Below are 16,243 nucleotides of genomic sequence, written 5' to 3' on the forward strand. Positions count from 1 at the left end.
TTGTTTTCAAGCCATAATTAGTATTAAATTCCTTTCATATATAAAAGAACTGAACTCCTTGTGTTTAATTTTCATTATTATTTAGTATACTTAGTGTTTTGGAAATCTGTATTCTATTAGAAATAATAGTTTACTAACATTATATGATCTAAATGCTACCTGGCAATATGGTTTCTCTGTAAATACTGTGTTGTCATCTAGTAACAAAACTATAGTCAATTTTATATACATTTTAGTTCTTATTTTTGAGAATTAAATATAGCCATTGGAACATGGCTTATAAGATATAGTTTACTAAGCTGGCATTTCATAAACATAATATATAATTTACAATCTTGTATTCAATTTGCAAGCAAATATACAAATCGATCCAATATCTAAGTAAAATGCAAGTTGCCTTTTAATTATTTTAAGACAGTGTGAGATTTTCCACATACTCTTACTTGAGGACCAATGAAAGTATGTGTGTTCCAAACAGGAAGTGACTTTTTATGGTTTACATTTTAATTGGAAAGATTTTTATTTCAGTGCAAATAATTATTTAAGAGGCCTTATACTTCAGAGGGCTACATGTACAGACAGACATCAAAAGATTATTTTTATCAGATCTCTGTAGTTTTAAAATATTCTTTTCTTTCCTCTTGGGTAGGGAGGAACTTGTTACAAAGAAAGTGTCTCCTCTACAGAAAATATTTAAAATACACTTAAGAGAACAAAAGGGTAAAATGATCCAGTTCCGTCTTCTGAGTGTGGTGAACATATTATAAAGGCTATAAATTGAAGTCAATAAAAAGCTTGAAGGTGCTATTTAAAAATACTAGAGAATGTGAAATTGAAATATCGACATAAGGACCCTTGCTTTATCACTATTGCTTGAAAGCTCCATACTTTTCTGTAAAATTCATAGTGTTTACTGTATCACTATAATGATTCTTAGTTGGTCGGTATATAATTTAACAGAATATTCTAAATAACACTTTGAGTTAAATTATTGCTTACCCAGTCATAAAATCTTTCAATATAGGAGTCAGAACAATGCATGCATCAAAGCCCCTTTGAACCACAGCCTTATATAAATGTCTGCATTTTCTGGCTTGATGTTAACAGTCAAAACTTTTTTGTAGTCGTGATTATTTTATAGATACAGCCTTGGCAATTTTTTCCCATTTCCTCATTTTGAAGATGAATTTGGTGGACCTAGTTTAATTCTTCTGAACATTTTTCCCCATATTAAAAAACTTCGTTTATACAGGATAGGCATTTTGGTGGTATATGAACATATATGTTTGATTTTGATTGTAAGTAATAAAGGCTCTCTAGTCTCAAAAAATAAATGGACTTGAAAAATGATAGGACTAGTTTTCAAGTTAGGCAGAATTTTTTTCATGTGGTTACAATTTTTTGAACACATTTATTCCAGGGGAAAAAGGGTATTGTAAAAGTGCCTTTTTCTCTAAAAGAGAAAACACTCATGTATGTAAAATGAATATGTTTATTTTATGTCTTATGACTATACACAGTTTCATTATCATTATATATAGTACATTTCTATACTTAACCAAATTTCTTTTTCTGTGATGAAAATGAAGAATTTATAGGTATTCAAACAACTATGACATTTAAGTACTAATAGCTGTTATTAACTGTACTGTGTGCTATTAAATATAAAGTTCAGTAAAGCAATGCTCTTGTAATGCTTCCTTAAATCCTTTCTAGAGCAAAGGCACAGATTTACTATTTATGTGCATAAACTTACAACATTAAGGTGTACAAATTCTTGACATCAGAATGAGTTAACACATTAAGTTCTCCAGGGATTCATGACATGAATATATACATTAACACATACATACTTACACACATTTACATACACAATACGTGTATCAACTCATTCTACTGAAAAGTTTGTTTTTGCTTGGTACTTTCCTTAATTCAGCAGTATTTTACTGCATTCTATATAGATTTGTTTCAAAAAATCTACCCTGTTGATAAAAGGTCCCTCCATATTATTATAGAGTAGGAAATACCATCCCTTTCAATTTTCTGCCTCAAGATGTTTCCATATAAATATAGCCTGGTGTATTAATAGGACTGAATCACCCTCTGATTTCAGCTGTATTAACATTGATGTCGCAAGCCTCATAGTGCAAGATCTGTCCATTTACAGATAGGCATAACCTTACTCCAGTGCCACAAATTTGTTAGGGCTGCATCCAGGGTAGTTGCAGTATCAATTTCTTGTTGATCGTGGACTAGCAGGAACAGAAAGTACCAGGCAATTTGTTCAGGAAAAGTTTTCAGCAAGCCAAAAGAAAATTCTGTCTGGATTTTATATTTATTTCCTTTATGTTGCCTAAGAACTGTCTATATAGTTTTATGTTGGTAATAAGCAATACTTTTATTTTAGAAAATAAAAGAATAAATGGTAATGTAAATGGCAACATCACCTTGTGATGGGTTAAACAGATAAGAAAACTCACTGATTGTCAGTCTGGAGAATGATGTTTACTACTTTCTACATATTTCAAATACTGGGTATATAGTTTTCTTCATTTGGACAAACCTATTCTAAACATTTACACACAGAAATTCAGGTTTTTGCTGGGCTGAGGCTCATATTTTAGAATTCACATTACTTTTATAAGCTCATCATTTTACAAGATATAATAGGAATTAATTTAAAATTTGTTCTTTTTATCTGTTTTGTTATAATTTAGTTTATTCTATAAATTTAAGTATTTAGTCTTATCACTTAACATAAAATTAAATTGTTTTTCTGGTTTGACAGCATTTATTCATGGCACTGTTTAGGGTAACCAGAAACAAATAATGAGAAAGAAATATAACTAATGGTCCACAAGAAAAGAAATGTTGCATTTACATGCATAGTCATGTTCTAGAAGACAAGCTTTTCTGACAAAAAGTTCATAGGTAATCAGTGAAACATTTCATAAAATAAACAAGATTCAATTTAATGAATCACAAATGGACTATTTCTATCAAAATGGGCTTAATTTAGGCGTAATTACCTATTACAGTATATGAATAATAGGTTTTAGCAAGCCCATAAATTATTAGACATGTTTTTTTCTAGACTCTTATAGAATAAAAAAAATCATCTTGCCATCACCCTAAATGCCATTCTTAAACTCCATATTTTAAAAAATTATTTTATCTTATCTCCTCAAGAAGCATCAATGAGTAATGACATTTCTATATATCCATTTAGAATGAGTTCTAGGAACATGTCTTTTTACTCTTAAATGATATACATAGAGTGTGAATACCTAGAATAATTCTTTTTATTAAGTTTTATTTTAAATTAATAACATGGTGTTTGAATTTCTTATAATACCAGTTTATGTCATGCTAATTTGATTCCTAAGGCCACAGTGCTCCTTATGGTAGTTCTTAAACACATTTTTGTTTTTAAGCAGTACAATTTTCCACCAAGAATCAATTAGGTAAACTGACAGAAGAAAGCATTATACTTAAGTTCACATTACTACCATTATACCCACTGTCTTAAACACTAAAAGCAATTTATGTGCTAAGGTAAACTGGCAGAAGAAAGCTATATACTTAAGTTAACTTTACTAGCATTATACCTACTGTCTTGAATACTGAAAGCAATTAATGTATGACATGGTACAGTGAAAAATGGACTTGGGCAACAGTTAAAAGATTCATGGCCCATTTCAAATTCTGTCAGTTATGAGCTGTGTAACATTGAGGCAAGTCATTTAGCCTTTCTGAGACTCACCTTTTGTTTTCAGCAAAATAAGAATAACTACAAATTGTCTTATAAATCTCAAAGAAAGTTTGGAAAGATCAAGAGATATATTCTTTGGGAATAAATTATTAGTATTTTAGACCCTCTGCCATTTACTACCCTAACATGTTTCTACATCCTTCTCCTTTAACCCTTCTTTAGGGATGAAAAAGGAAACCTTCCTTGTGAAGACCTTAGAGGACATATGGTGGGCAAGCCAGTACATAAAGGATCGGAGTCACCAAATTCATTTCTGGATCAGGAATATCGAAAGAGGTTTAATATTGTTGAAGAAGATACTGTCTTATATTGCTATGAATATGAAAAAGGAAGATCAAGTAGTCAAGGAAGACGAGAAAGCACCCCCACTTATGGTAAGTATTCTTCTCTTATGTTTATATAAGAATATATGTCTAGCATGGGAATCTCAACTTCCTTTAATAGGTTTTTGGGTTATGAGAGCTACTTAGGAGCTTTTTATTCTTTATAATTGATCTATGTCTGTCATGTGCTTCTAAGTGGAATCTCCACAATATGAGACATGATACTAAAAATTATTCAAGATTTTCAAAAGATAAGAAAGAACAGTCGGTAACATTTTAGCTCATAATGAATTATAAAAATCCTTTTAGCATCATATATACTTCTTGTATGTTAGATGTTGCCAATTTGGGAATATTCAAGAGTTATTTTTTCTTTTCTGTTTTTTAAATGAATATTCACTGTTAACATGACTTATTTAAAATAAAATTATCTCCTTATTCCTCAGGGATTTTAAGAAATAGAATTTTCTGGGAAAATTCTCACCTCAGTTTTTTTTTTTTTTTTAAGAAGCTGTAAAATTTATTTGACATTAGAGTGGAAGTGGATTTTAAATAGAATTAGATGAACATAATGTATTTAAGGCAAAAATGGACCTAGAGTTATGATGGGCCTAGGATTGTTTTAATCTTTGATTCATGACTGAAGAAGTAAGCCAGTCACAAATACTTAAAATTGCTACAGTATATCTGAAAAATTTGCAGATGAAGTTGCTTAAAGTAGTAAAGCTTGTGGTTCTTTTGCAAGAATGAATGGATTTAATTGAAAGTTTCTGCCATCCCTTTCCAGTTTTCAAATTTATCATTTTTAGTGAGGGTCTTATACTTTGAGGAAGGGCAGCATCCCTGCTAATTAGTTCAATGGGAACTAAGCAAAAGCAAAATTGTTTTTAACTCCCTCTTTCTATCCATACTCCTCACTTGTCCATCATGGCCATCTGCCTCCCTCCTTTGGTCTCAAAAGAGCAGTCATCACATATCTTCATATACATCTCTTATTTCCTTTCAGCTCTTTGGTAATAAGTACAAAAGAAAAATTTTCCCCAAAATGACCCTAAAGAATGGGAACCATACTTATATTACTTTGTGTTATTCTCTGTACATGTGCTTTTTAATCATAAGAATAAATAATACATTTCAACATAAGCTCCTCAACTATACTACTCTAGTGTCAATTAACTCTTAAGTATTGAAGATATCTGAACCTTTACTTTTCTCCTCTACTATATTGTAAACTTGCAATATAGAGTACAGAGACCTGTAAGCTCTACCATCCCTACCCTTGCCCCATAAAATAATATGAAGTTTTTATTCTTATTCATTCATTCCACAAGTACTAATTGACTAGCTATTACTGGATAGGCAGTAATGTATACCAACTCTTCTTTGTTTGTGTCCCAGTATTATCTGGCTATTTCCTACTTAGGTTTAAGTAGATAATTAATGTTTAATTTAAGAGAAATTATAGTCACCAAATAAAAGTAATTGATTACTGATGACTTTATTTTTTAAAACGTTTACTAAGTTCTTACTTGAATGGCTATAAATTGGTAGTCCTTGCAGACCACAGTTTAAAGCACCTAATGCCATCATGTGTGACAAATGTCCTCCAGTAGAATAGAATACTGTTTAAATATTAGAAAATTTAGAGAGCCTATAAATACTTGATATCTTTTTATAAACAACTTAGGGGAAAAGAAATACATACATACTTGAGAGAGAAGGAAGCAAGCAGCATTATCTGTCTCAGTATCAATTTTAACTTAAGCTTTTTAAAACTGACATGTAATTGTACATATTTATGGGCTACAGAGTGATATTTTGATATATGTATACAATGTGTAATTATCAAATCAGGATAATTAGCATATTTTGCACCTTAAACATTTATCACTTCTTTGTGTTGGGAACATCTGAAATCTTCTCTTCTAGCTATTAGAAATTATATCATAAATTATTGTTAACTATACTACTAGAACTTCTCTCATGTAGCTGTTATTTTATATCCATTAACCAATTTCTTCCAAATCTCCCTCCTACTCACCCCTTCCTTTCTCAGACTCTAGTAACCACAGTTCTAGTCTCTGTAAGCTTAATGTTTTTAGTTCCCACTTGCAAATGCAAACACACAGTGTTTATCTTTCTGGACCTAATGTATTTTACTTAACATAATGTCTTCCAGGTTCGTTCATGTTGCCGCAAATGACAAGATTTCATTCTTTTTTAGAGCTGAATAATATTCTTTATATATATCCTATATATAATATTCATATATATATATATATCACATTTTCTTTATCCATTAATCTGCTGATAGACACATAGGTTAATTTTCATATCTAAGCTATTGTTAACAGTGCTGCAATACACATGAGAGTACAGATATCTCTTTGACATACTGATTTCCTTTCCTTTGGACATATACCCAATAATGTGAATGCTGAATTGTGTTGTAGTATTAGCCAACAATTTTTTTTTTAGCACTTTGAATATATCATCCTGTTCTTTCTTGGTCTGTAAGGTTTCTGCTAAGAAATCCACTGTTATTCTGATGGGGGTTCTTTTTATGTGATCTGACACTTTTTTCTTACTGTTTTTAGAATTTTTTTCTGTGTCTTTGATTTTTGACAGTTTGAATATAAGATTTGGAGAGGACTTTTTTGGGGTTGAATCTGTTTGGGGTTCTTTGAGCTTCCTGTATGTTTGTATGACCTATAGCGCCTGCAAAACTTGGGAAGATTTTAGCTCTTATTTCATTAAATAGTGTATTAGTCAAGGTTCTCCTTGAAGAAGAGGGACAGAACTAATAGGATATACATATACATGAAAGGGACTTTATAAAGCAGAATTGGCTCACACAATCACAAGGTGAACTCCCGCAATAGGCTGTCTGTGAGCTGAAGAGTAAGGAAGCCAGTAGTGGCTCAGTCCAGGTGCCAAAGCCTCAAAAATAGAGAAGCCAACAGTGCAGCTTTCAGACTGTGGCTAAAGGCCTGAGAGCCTCTGGTAAACCACTGATATAAGTCCGAGAATCCAAAGGCCAAAGAACCTGGAGTCTGATGTTCAAGGGCAGGAAGCACCTGGCATGGAAGAAAAATGAAAGCCAAAAGACTTAGCAAGACAGCTTATTCCACCTCCTTCTGCCTGCTTTTTCTAGCCATGCTGGCAGCCAATTGGATAGTGCCCACCAACATTGAGGGTGGATCTTCCTCTCTCGGTTCACTGACTGAAATATTAATCTCCTCTGGCAACACCCTTACAGACATACCCAGAAACAATACTTTGCATCCTTCAATCCAATCAAGTTGACACTTAATATTAACTATCACAAATAGGTTTTCGATGCCTTTTCCCAATTAATTTACTACTGGAACACTCAAATTCAAATGTTTGGTCACGTTATGGTGTCCCATTTGTCATGTAGGCTTTCTTCATTCTTTTTTCTTTCTTTTCTTCTGACTGGATTGTTTCAAAATACCTGTCCTTATATTCAGAAATTCCTTCTTCACCATGAGCTAGTATGTTGTTGAAGTTCTCAGTTGTGTGTTTTTATTTCATTCATTGAATTCTTCAGGTCTAAGATTTTTGTTTGGTTCTTTTTTTTTTTTTTTTTTTTTTTTTTTTTTTTTTTTTTTTTTTTTTTGAGACAAAGTCTTGTTCTGTCAGCAGGCTGGAGTGCAGTGGTGCAATCTTGGCTCACTGCAACTTCCAACTCCCTGGTTCGAGCGATTCTCCTGCCTCAGCCTCCTGAGTAGCTGGAATTACAGGCATGTGCCACTACACTCAGCTAATTTTTGTATTTTCAGTAGAGACGGGATTTCACCATGTTGGCCAGGATGGTCTCAATCTCCTGACCTCGTGATCCACCCACCTTGGCCTCCCAAAGTGTTGGGATTACAGGTGTGAGCGACCCAGCTTGTTTGGTTCTTTTTTATGATTTCTATTTTTTGTTGAATTTCTCATTCAGATCGTGAATTGTTTTCCTTATTTTGATGAATTGTCTGTATTCTTTTCTATCGCTCTGAGTTTTCTTAAGATCATTATTTTGAATTGCTTTTCAGGTCATTTCGTATATTTTCCTTTCCTTTGAGGTATATTGCTAGAGAGTTGTGTTCCTTTGGAAGTGTCATATTTCCTTGCTTTTTCATGTTTCTTATATCCTTACATTGATATCTGTGCAACTGGTGAAGCAGTCACTTCTTTTAATTTTATGGGTTTGCTTTCATAGGGAAAGACATTTTTCTGCATATGGCATTCTATAATGTCAATTGGGTAGGGTTCTTTGTTTTTGGTTGTGTTTGTGCATAGTAGTGTAGTTTTCATGTGATTTTTTTTGGCTAGAGTCACTCTTGTGTTCTCCAAAGATTTTTTTTTTTACTTTTGAACCTGAAACAAATATAACCTTAATGTAGCTACTTTTAGATACATCACTGGAGATTCCTCAGTACAACCTGAAGATTGTTTCAAGCAAATAACTGTCTAATGTATTTAACTTTTAAAAATTAAATGTTAATTAATAAAACCTATATGTCAGGCAAAGGACTATGTGTCAGGCAAAGGACTATGTGGCCATAATTTTCCCAACAACTAATTTATTTATTAAGTCATTCAGCTAATACTTGTTGTATACATAAAGTCAGCCAGCCACTGCGACACAAAAAATGAATAAATCCATAAATTCTAATTACCCAAAGGGAAGAAACAAATAAGTAGATGCATCACAGTCACGTCAGGTCAATTGGAAGGTATGCACCAAGTGCTGTAGTAGCCCAGGAAGTAAAGCCTCATAGTTTGCCTTGGAAGTCAAATAAGTACACATGACATTTATGCTGGGTTTTAAATGATGGATAGTCCTTTCATCCAGGATTTTTAAACGCTAATCATCCCACCAAATACCTGGTATCTTCTCAAGCGTAGGTCAGAGATCTGAAGGTTTCTCTCAGTACCTCAGGCCAGACCCTAAAGGCCCCAACGGAAATTACTTCAAACCTTCATAAGCAGTAATCAATGACAACTTCTTTATTTAACCTATAAAATAATGCCATTACCTGGACTCCCAAGTACAATAACATTATCTTGTATTTGGAAATAATGATAATGAAAGTACATAATCCTGCTGAAATATATTGTTAAAAAAACCTAAAGTATAAAAAAGTTCATACTTGACGTTTTCTGGAAATAATGGTAATTTAACCTCTTAGCACTTGTGTGATACCTTAAAATGCACGATGTAAGTCTTTTATCATTAGAGTGTTCAATTTCTGTTCTTAGTCAGAAAAAAAACCCTTACCTTGAAGTATGTGATTTTAGCCACCATTTCTCTCCTATTCACTTCCCAGATCATCTGTTTACTCAAAGAGAGTTTAGAGTTAAGATAATAAGAATATGGGTAGGATTTTGAGAAGCAAAAGAGATATGACACAGTTCTTCCTATGTGCTTTCAGTTGAATATGTTTGTAGTTGCTGTATTTTCCTTGTACATTCATATTCTAAATTTAGATATATAAGAGAAAAATAGGGAAGCTCTGCTATTAAACACAGTGACAAAGAAACATAGACATAAAGAAAAATATTTGAAAATATCTTAATAATGGCTTTTAAAGTATGTTGTTTAACCAAGGTTCTCATGTTATACCATGGACCCTCTAGTTGTTAAGAATGAGTTAAAAGAAGTAAGTACAGGTATTTACCCTAAGCAATTAGACAAGTACAGTATGGAGTGACAGTAGATGGCCCTTCTAGAAAATAAGTAAATACAGTAAGTCCTCATTTAACATCATCCACAGGTTCTTGGAAACTGGGACTTTAAGCAAAGTGATGCACAGCTGATCCCAATACCGTTTCCTTCAATGTCATTTTGTTATAACAATAAGGAATAAGATGGTTTTGTAATCTGTGGTTTTACTTTAAGTCCCAGTTTCCAAAAACCTAGAGATTACATTAAGTGAGGACTTACTGTAATACCTGTTGAGCTTTCAGATATGCCAAACAGTGTTCTAAGCATTTAAAAGGCATTAATCAATTTAATCCTCACAACAACCCTATGAGGTATGTACTAATAAAATATTTGTTTTACAGATGAGAAATCTAAAAAACAGAAAGGTTAAATAACTTACTCACTAGTAAGTGATTGAGCTAGGATTAAGTACTCATGGATATTTTTTTGACCCTTACCAGTGGTAAAGCTAGCTAAATGTAATGAAAATAATTTTTAATTGTAGGTAAATAATTTCCAAAAATTACATTACTCATTCTAAATTCAAGAATTTGATTCCAGCAAAGCAGAACTAGGTCTAATTTTATATGTTCTTGTGTATGTTGTTTTAAATTTACTAACACTATAATGAGTATGCATTTACATAGATACGAACCTGACAGGCCTTAGGAAAAGACTGCTAAATTGAGATGTAAAATGAGCAACAGTGTGTTGTGCCCTTTTTAAATCAAAGAGCATGAAATATGTTTACTTTCCTAAAAAGATAGAAAAGAATAATTTCTGGAAACCTGGATACCAGTAGCAGAAGAAATCTAGATTAGTAGTTACTAGCATTGGCTGTAGCATCAGCCGTAGTTGGTAATTTTGTTTGCCATCTAATTATTCCAGTGTGTCCTTGAGGGTGTTACTCTAGGCCTCAGTTTTCTTATTAAATGAATATGATAATATCTGCCTTGTAGAGTTTTTGTGAGAATTTAATGATAAGACATTGTAACTTGCCTCAGTGTCCGGTATGTTGGGTGTTTGTTTTCATTATTGTCATTATGACAAAGAAACTTTAACGTGAAAATAGAAACAGGGAAAAGATGGCATTAAATTATTTTAACTATACAGGGTCTCATTGCTCAAGCCTCAAAGGCAAAGGCTCAAATTTAATGAGATCAGTTGCTTGGCAACTTTTCAAAATGGTAATATTTCCCATCAGCTTTTCCATTTTGCTTTACATGGACTTCTTGCCCTTACTATTTCATCATAACACATTTCTATGCATGGAAACCTGCTAAAAGGTAGACACAGTTGGCTGAGTCCCTTTGTGGCCATGAATGGTCATCTTTTTTAAGAATAGAAGGAAAACATACCTTTTAACAATAATATCACCAAATAGTATTGGCTTGAAGATAGGAATTCAGACTTTTTCTGATTTATTGAAAATACAGTACCTCACAAAAAGCACAGGAATGAATGTAAATTTGATATTTTAGAAATTATCCTTATAAATGTTATTTGCACACATTGTGCATTAAGGAAAATTAATTTCTATAACATTATACCTGAACATTTTCTACCTGAATAGTTGTGACAAGAAAAAATCAGATACCATGTTCTTTGTATCCACATAAATGGCAAATGGCTCGAATGACCTATACCAGTATGATAAAGGGCCTATGAACAATGACATCATAAACTGAGTTTTATCAATGTGAAGTTAGGATAGCGTCCATAGGTTCCAGGGTCTCTTATCATGCTTCAACAGACCCTTTCTCCTTGTCTTACAAATTCACTTTATTTTTGGTACAGTTAAATTATAATCAGTAGCATTATTTCAAACATTTCTTAAAGGATCAAACACATAAAATGCATTCACACTTTTTATTTCCAAATACAAGTCCTCTCTCTGTCCTGTGATTTTAAAATGTAAATAATCTTCCTTATCAGGTAAAAGTTTAACTGTCATTAATCAGCTATTTTGGAGACAAAAGGAAATAGGATTCTACCCTCAAGAAATTTCTGTGTTCAAGTAAAATGTACCATTTCCAAAGAAGAAATAACCATAGAAATAGAAATTAATGATTCAAAAATGAAGAAATATGGTATCTGCACTCTATTTATGGGAATTCTTATTCTTTTAGACTTATTAAATAAATTTCATAAAGACTACATGTTGGTTAGCCTCACAAAACAATTTTGAGTATCTAGTTTACGGTGGTTAGGAACCATGTAATTGATGGAAAAGCAGTTCGACAATATTTTGACATAGAAATAGAAAGTAGTCTGTTTATAATGTAAACATTAGAGTAATCATCTAGGGAAGGCATTCTTCCTTAAATTGTAGAATTTTACTGATGGAAATAGAAGAGCATGAATTATGAGGTGAAACAGACTTGAATTTGTTATAACAGCTTGGCTTTTAATAGCTAATTGACCTTGATCTTGAAACTTAACCTTCCTGTATTTTTGTTTCCTTATCTGTAAGATGGAGTAGTAATACTACTCATAGTGTTTGTGTGAGGATTAAATGAGATTACATATGTCAAGTACTTAGCAGAGTTCTTGCCTCACAAAAACTACTCAAGAAATATGGTGCCTTAGATGGTATAATAAATGCTTGCTATTCATAAACAAAAGTGTCCCAAAGATTTTTGAAGTCTCCTGTGGAAGGACTTACTTAGTAAAAGACAAATCGACTAGAAGTCTTTCCACATGTTTGGTCCCTCTACCAAGCCAATAACTGGCCAGTTATAGGAGTTAAAAGAAATATGAGTAGAGCTCTTTGATTTCTTTAGGTTTTATTTTGCAAACCAAAGTAGAAGGAAGATCTGTCAAATAGTTAATAACACTGCAAACTACCCTTATCCAAATCCTCTTATGCTCTAGTATAAAAATCATCAGCACATATGCTGGATTAAAAGGGCCCAGTTACAACCTCTCATCATCAGGAATCTGAAAACAGTTCAGCCCTCACATCTTTTTAAAGTTTTTGATTAGTTGCTTAAAAAATGGAAGAAGAATGTAATATATAAAACAAATAAAAGAGTTAGAGAACCTTAAAGAAATTAAACTGAGGAAGAAAAGATCATTCTGAAAGAACTCAAGGTACTAGGTAATAGATAAAACAGTAAGATTAAGAAAAAGAACTATTGGTGACTAGTGAGATGGCCAGATAGAAACAGCTCCAATCTGCAGCTCCCAGAGAGATCAATGCAGAAGGTAGGCAATTTCTGCATTTCCAACTGAGGTACGTGGCTCATCTCATTAGGACTGGGTAGGCAGTGGGCACAGCCCATAGAGGGAAAGCAGAAGCAGGGTGGGGCATTACCTCACCCTGGAAGCACAAGGGGTCAGGGAAGTCCCTCCCCTAGCCAAGGGAAGCCGTGAGGGACTGTACCATGAGACATGGTACATTCTGGCCCAGATACTGTGCTTTTCCCATGATCTTTGCAACCAACAGACCAGGAGATTCCCTTGGGTACTTACACCACCAGGGCCCAGGGTTTCAAGCACAAAACTAGGTGGCCATGTAGTCAAACACTGAGCTAGCTGCACAAGTTTTGTTTTGTTTTGTTTTGTTTTGTTTTGTTTTGTTTTGTTTTGTTTTGTTTCACACCCCAGTGGTGTCTGGAACACCAGCAAGATAGAACTGTTCACTCCCCTGGAAAAGTGGGGCGGGGATTGAAGGCAGGGAGCCAAGTGGTCTTGCTCAGCAGATCACACCCCCAGGGAGCCCAGCAAGCTAAGATATACTGGCTTGGAATTCTCGCTGCCAGCACAGCAGCCTAAAGTCAACCTGGGACACTCAACCTTGGTGGGAAGAGGGGCATCCACCATTACTGAGGCTTGAGTAGGTGATTTTCCCCTTATGGTGTAAACAAAGCCGCCAGGAAGTTTGAACTGGGTGTAGCCCATCATGGCTTGGCAAAGCAACTGTAGCCAGACTGTCTCTGTAGAGTCTTCCTCTCTGGGTAGGGCATCTCTGAAAGAAAGGCAGCAGCCCTAATCAGAGGCTTATAGATAAAACTCCCACCTCCCTGGGATAGAGTACCAGGGGGAAAGGGAGCACTGTGGGTGCTGCTTCAGCAGACTTAAATGTTCCTGCCTGCCGCCTCTGAAGAGAGCAACAGATCTCCCAACACAGTGCTCAAGCTCTGCTAAGGGACAGACTTCTTTCTCAAGGGAGTCTCTGACCCCTATGCCTCTTGACTGGGAGACACCTCCCAGCAGGGATTGACAGACATTTCATACAGGAGGTCTCCAGCTAGCAGCTGGCAGGTGCCCCTCTGGGACGCAGCTCCCAGAGGAAGAAACAGGCAGCAAGCTTTGCTGTTCTGCAGCCTCCACTAGTGATACCCAAGCGAACAGGATCTGGAGTGGACCTCCAGCAAACCAGCAGACCTGCAGCAGAAAGGCCTGTTAGAAGTAAAACTAACAAACAGAAAGGAATAGCATCAAAGTCAACAAAAAAAAATCCACACAAAAACCCGTCTGAAGGTCACCAACATCACAGACCAAAGGTAGTTAAAGCCACGAAAATGTGGAAAAACAAGTGCAAAAAGGCTGAAAATTCCAAAAACCAGATGCTTCTTTTCCTCCAAAGGATCACAACTCCTCGCCAACAAGGTAACAAAACTGGATGGAAAATGAGTTTGATAAATTGATGGAAGTAGACTTTAGAAAGTGGGTAATAACAAACTTTTCAGAGCTAAAGGAGCATGTTCTAACCCAATGCAAGGAAGTTAAGAACCTTGAAAAAAGGTTAAACAAATTCCTAACTAGAATAACTAGCTTAGAGAAGAACATAAATGATCTGATGGAGCTGAAAAACACAGCACAAAAACTTTGTGAAGCATACACAAGTATCAATAGCTGAATTGATCAAGCAGAATAAAGGATATCAGAGATTGAAGATCAACTTAATGAAATAAAGCATGAAGACAAGATTAGAGAAAAAAGAATGAAAAGGAATGAACAAAGCCTCCAAGAAATATGGGACTATGTGAAAAGACCAAACCTACATTTAATTGTTGTCCCTGAAAGTGACCGAGAGAATGGAACCAAATTGCAAAACACTCTTCAGGATATTATCCAGGAGAACCTCCCCAACCCAGCAAGACAGGCCAACATTCAAATTTAGGAAATACAGGGAACACCATAAAGATACTCTTTGAGAAGAGCAACCCCAGGACACATAATTATCAGATTCACCAAGGTTGAAATGAAGGAAAAATGGGCAGCCGGAGAGAAAGGTCAGGTTACCTACAAAGGGAAACCCTTCAGACTAACAATGGATCTCTCTTTGGAAACCCTGCAAGCCAAAAGAGAGTGGGGGCCAATATTTAACATTCTTAAAGAAAATAATTTTGAACCGAGAATTTCAAATCTAGCCAAACTAAGCTTCATAAGCGAAGGAGAAATAAAATCCTTTACAGACAAGCAATGCCAAGATTTTGTTACCACCAGGCCTGCCTTACAAGAGCTCCTGAAGGAAGCACTAAATATGGAAAGGAAAAACCAAAACTAGCCACTGCAAAAACATACCAAATTATAAAGACCATCGATGCTATGAAGAAACTGCATCAATGAATGGCAAAATAACCAGCTAGCATCATAATGACAGGATCAAATTCACACATAACAATATGTAAATGTTCAATGTAAACAGGCTAAATGCCCCAATTAAAAGACACAGACTGGCAAATTGGATAGAGTCAAGACCCATCGGTGTGCTGTATTCAGAAGACCCATCTCACATGCAAAGACATACATAGGCTCAAACTAAAGGGATGGAAGAATGTTTGCCAAGCAAATGGAAAGCAACAAAAAAGCAGGGATTGCAATCCTAGTCTCTGATAAAACAGACTTTAACAAAGATCAAAAAAGACAAAGAAGGGCATGACAATGGTAAAGGAATCAATGCAACAAGAAGAGATAACTATCCCAAATATCTGTGCACCCAATACAGGAGCACCCAGATTCATAAACAAGTTCTTGGAGACCTACAAAGAGACTTAGACTCCCACACAATAAGAGTGAGAGACTGTAACACCCTACTGTCAGGATTAGATCAATAAGACAGAAAATTAGCAAGGACATTCAGGGCTTGAACTCAGCTCTGTACCAAGTGGACCTAATAGATAGCTACAGAGCTCTCCACCCCAAATCAACAGAATATACATTCTTCTCAGCACTGCATCACACTTATTCTAAAATTGGAAGTAAAACACTCCTCAGCAAATGCAAAAGAATGGAAATCATAACAAACAGTCTCTCAGACCACAGTGCAATCAAATCAGAACCCAGGATTAAGAAACTCACTCAAAATCGAACAACTACATGGAAACTAAACAACCTGCTCTTGAGTGACTACTGGGTAAATAACAAAATTAAGGCAGAAATAAATAAGTTATTTGAAACCAATGAAAACAAAGACATAGCATACCA

At 34.6% G+C, this 16,243-nt stretch overlaps 1 protein-coding gene across 8 annotated transcripts in view; it reads left to right on the forward strand.

The window, feature by feature from the left end:
• CNKSR2 (connector enhancer of kinase suppressor of Ras 2) overlaps positions 1–16,243 on the forward strand; it is a 292,101-nt gene that overhangs the window by 166,419 nt on the left and 109,439 nt on the right. For all 8 annotated transcript variants that reach the window (XR_004271141.1, XR_004271142.1, XR_004271143.1 and 5 more), the window contains one exon: positions 3,935–4,146. Coding sequence is in view for 4 of the 8 variants with exons in the window: in XM_032286106.1 (XP_032141997.1) it covers positions 3,935–4,146 (212 nt within the window). In the remaining 4 variants the exon portion in view is untranslated. The remainder of the gene's footprint in view (positions 1–3,934; positions 4,147–16,243) is intronic.

Source organism: Sapajus apella, unplaced genomic scaffold (genome assembly GCF_009761245.1).
Source record: "Sapajus apella isolate SASKATOON/1434 unplaced genomic scaffold, GSC_monkey_1.0 scaffold17, whole genome shotgun sequence".
In the NCBI taxonomy this organism is placed as follows: Eukaryota; Metazoa; Chordata; class Mammalia; order Primates; family Cebidae; genus Sapajus; species Sapajus apella.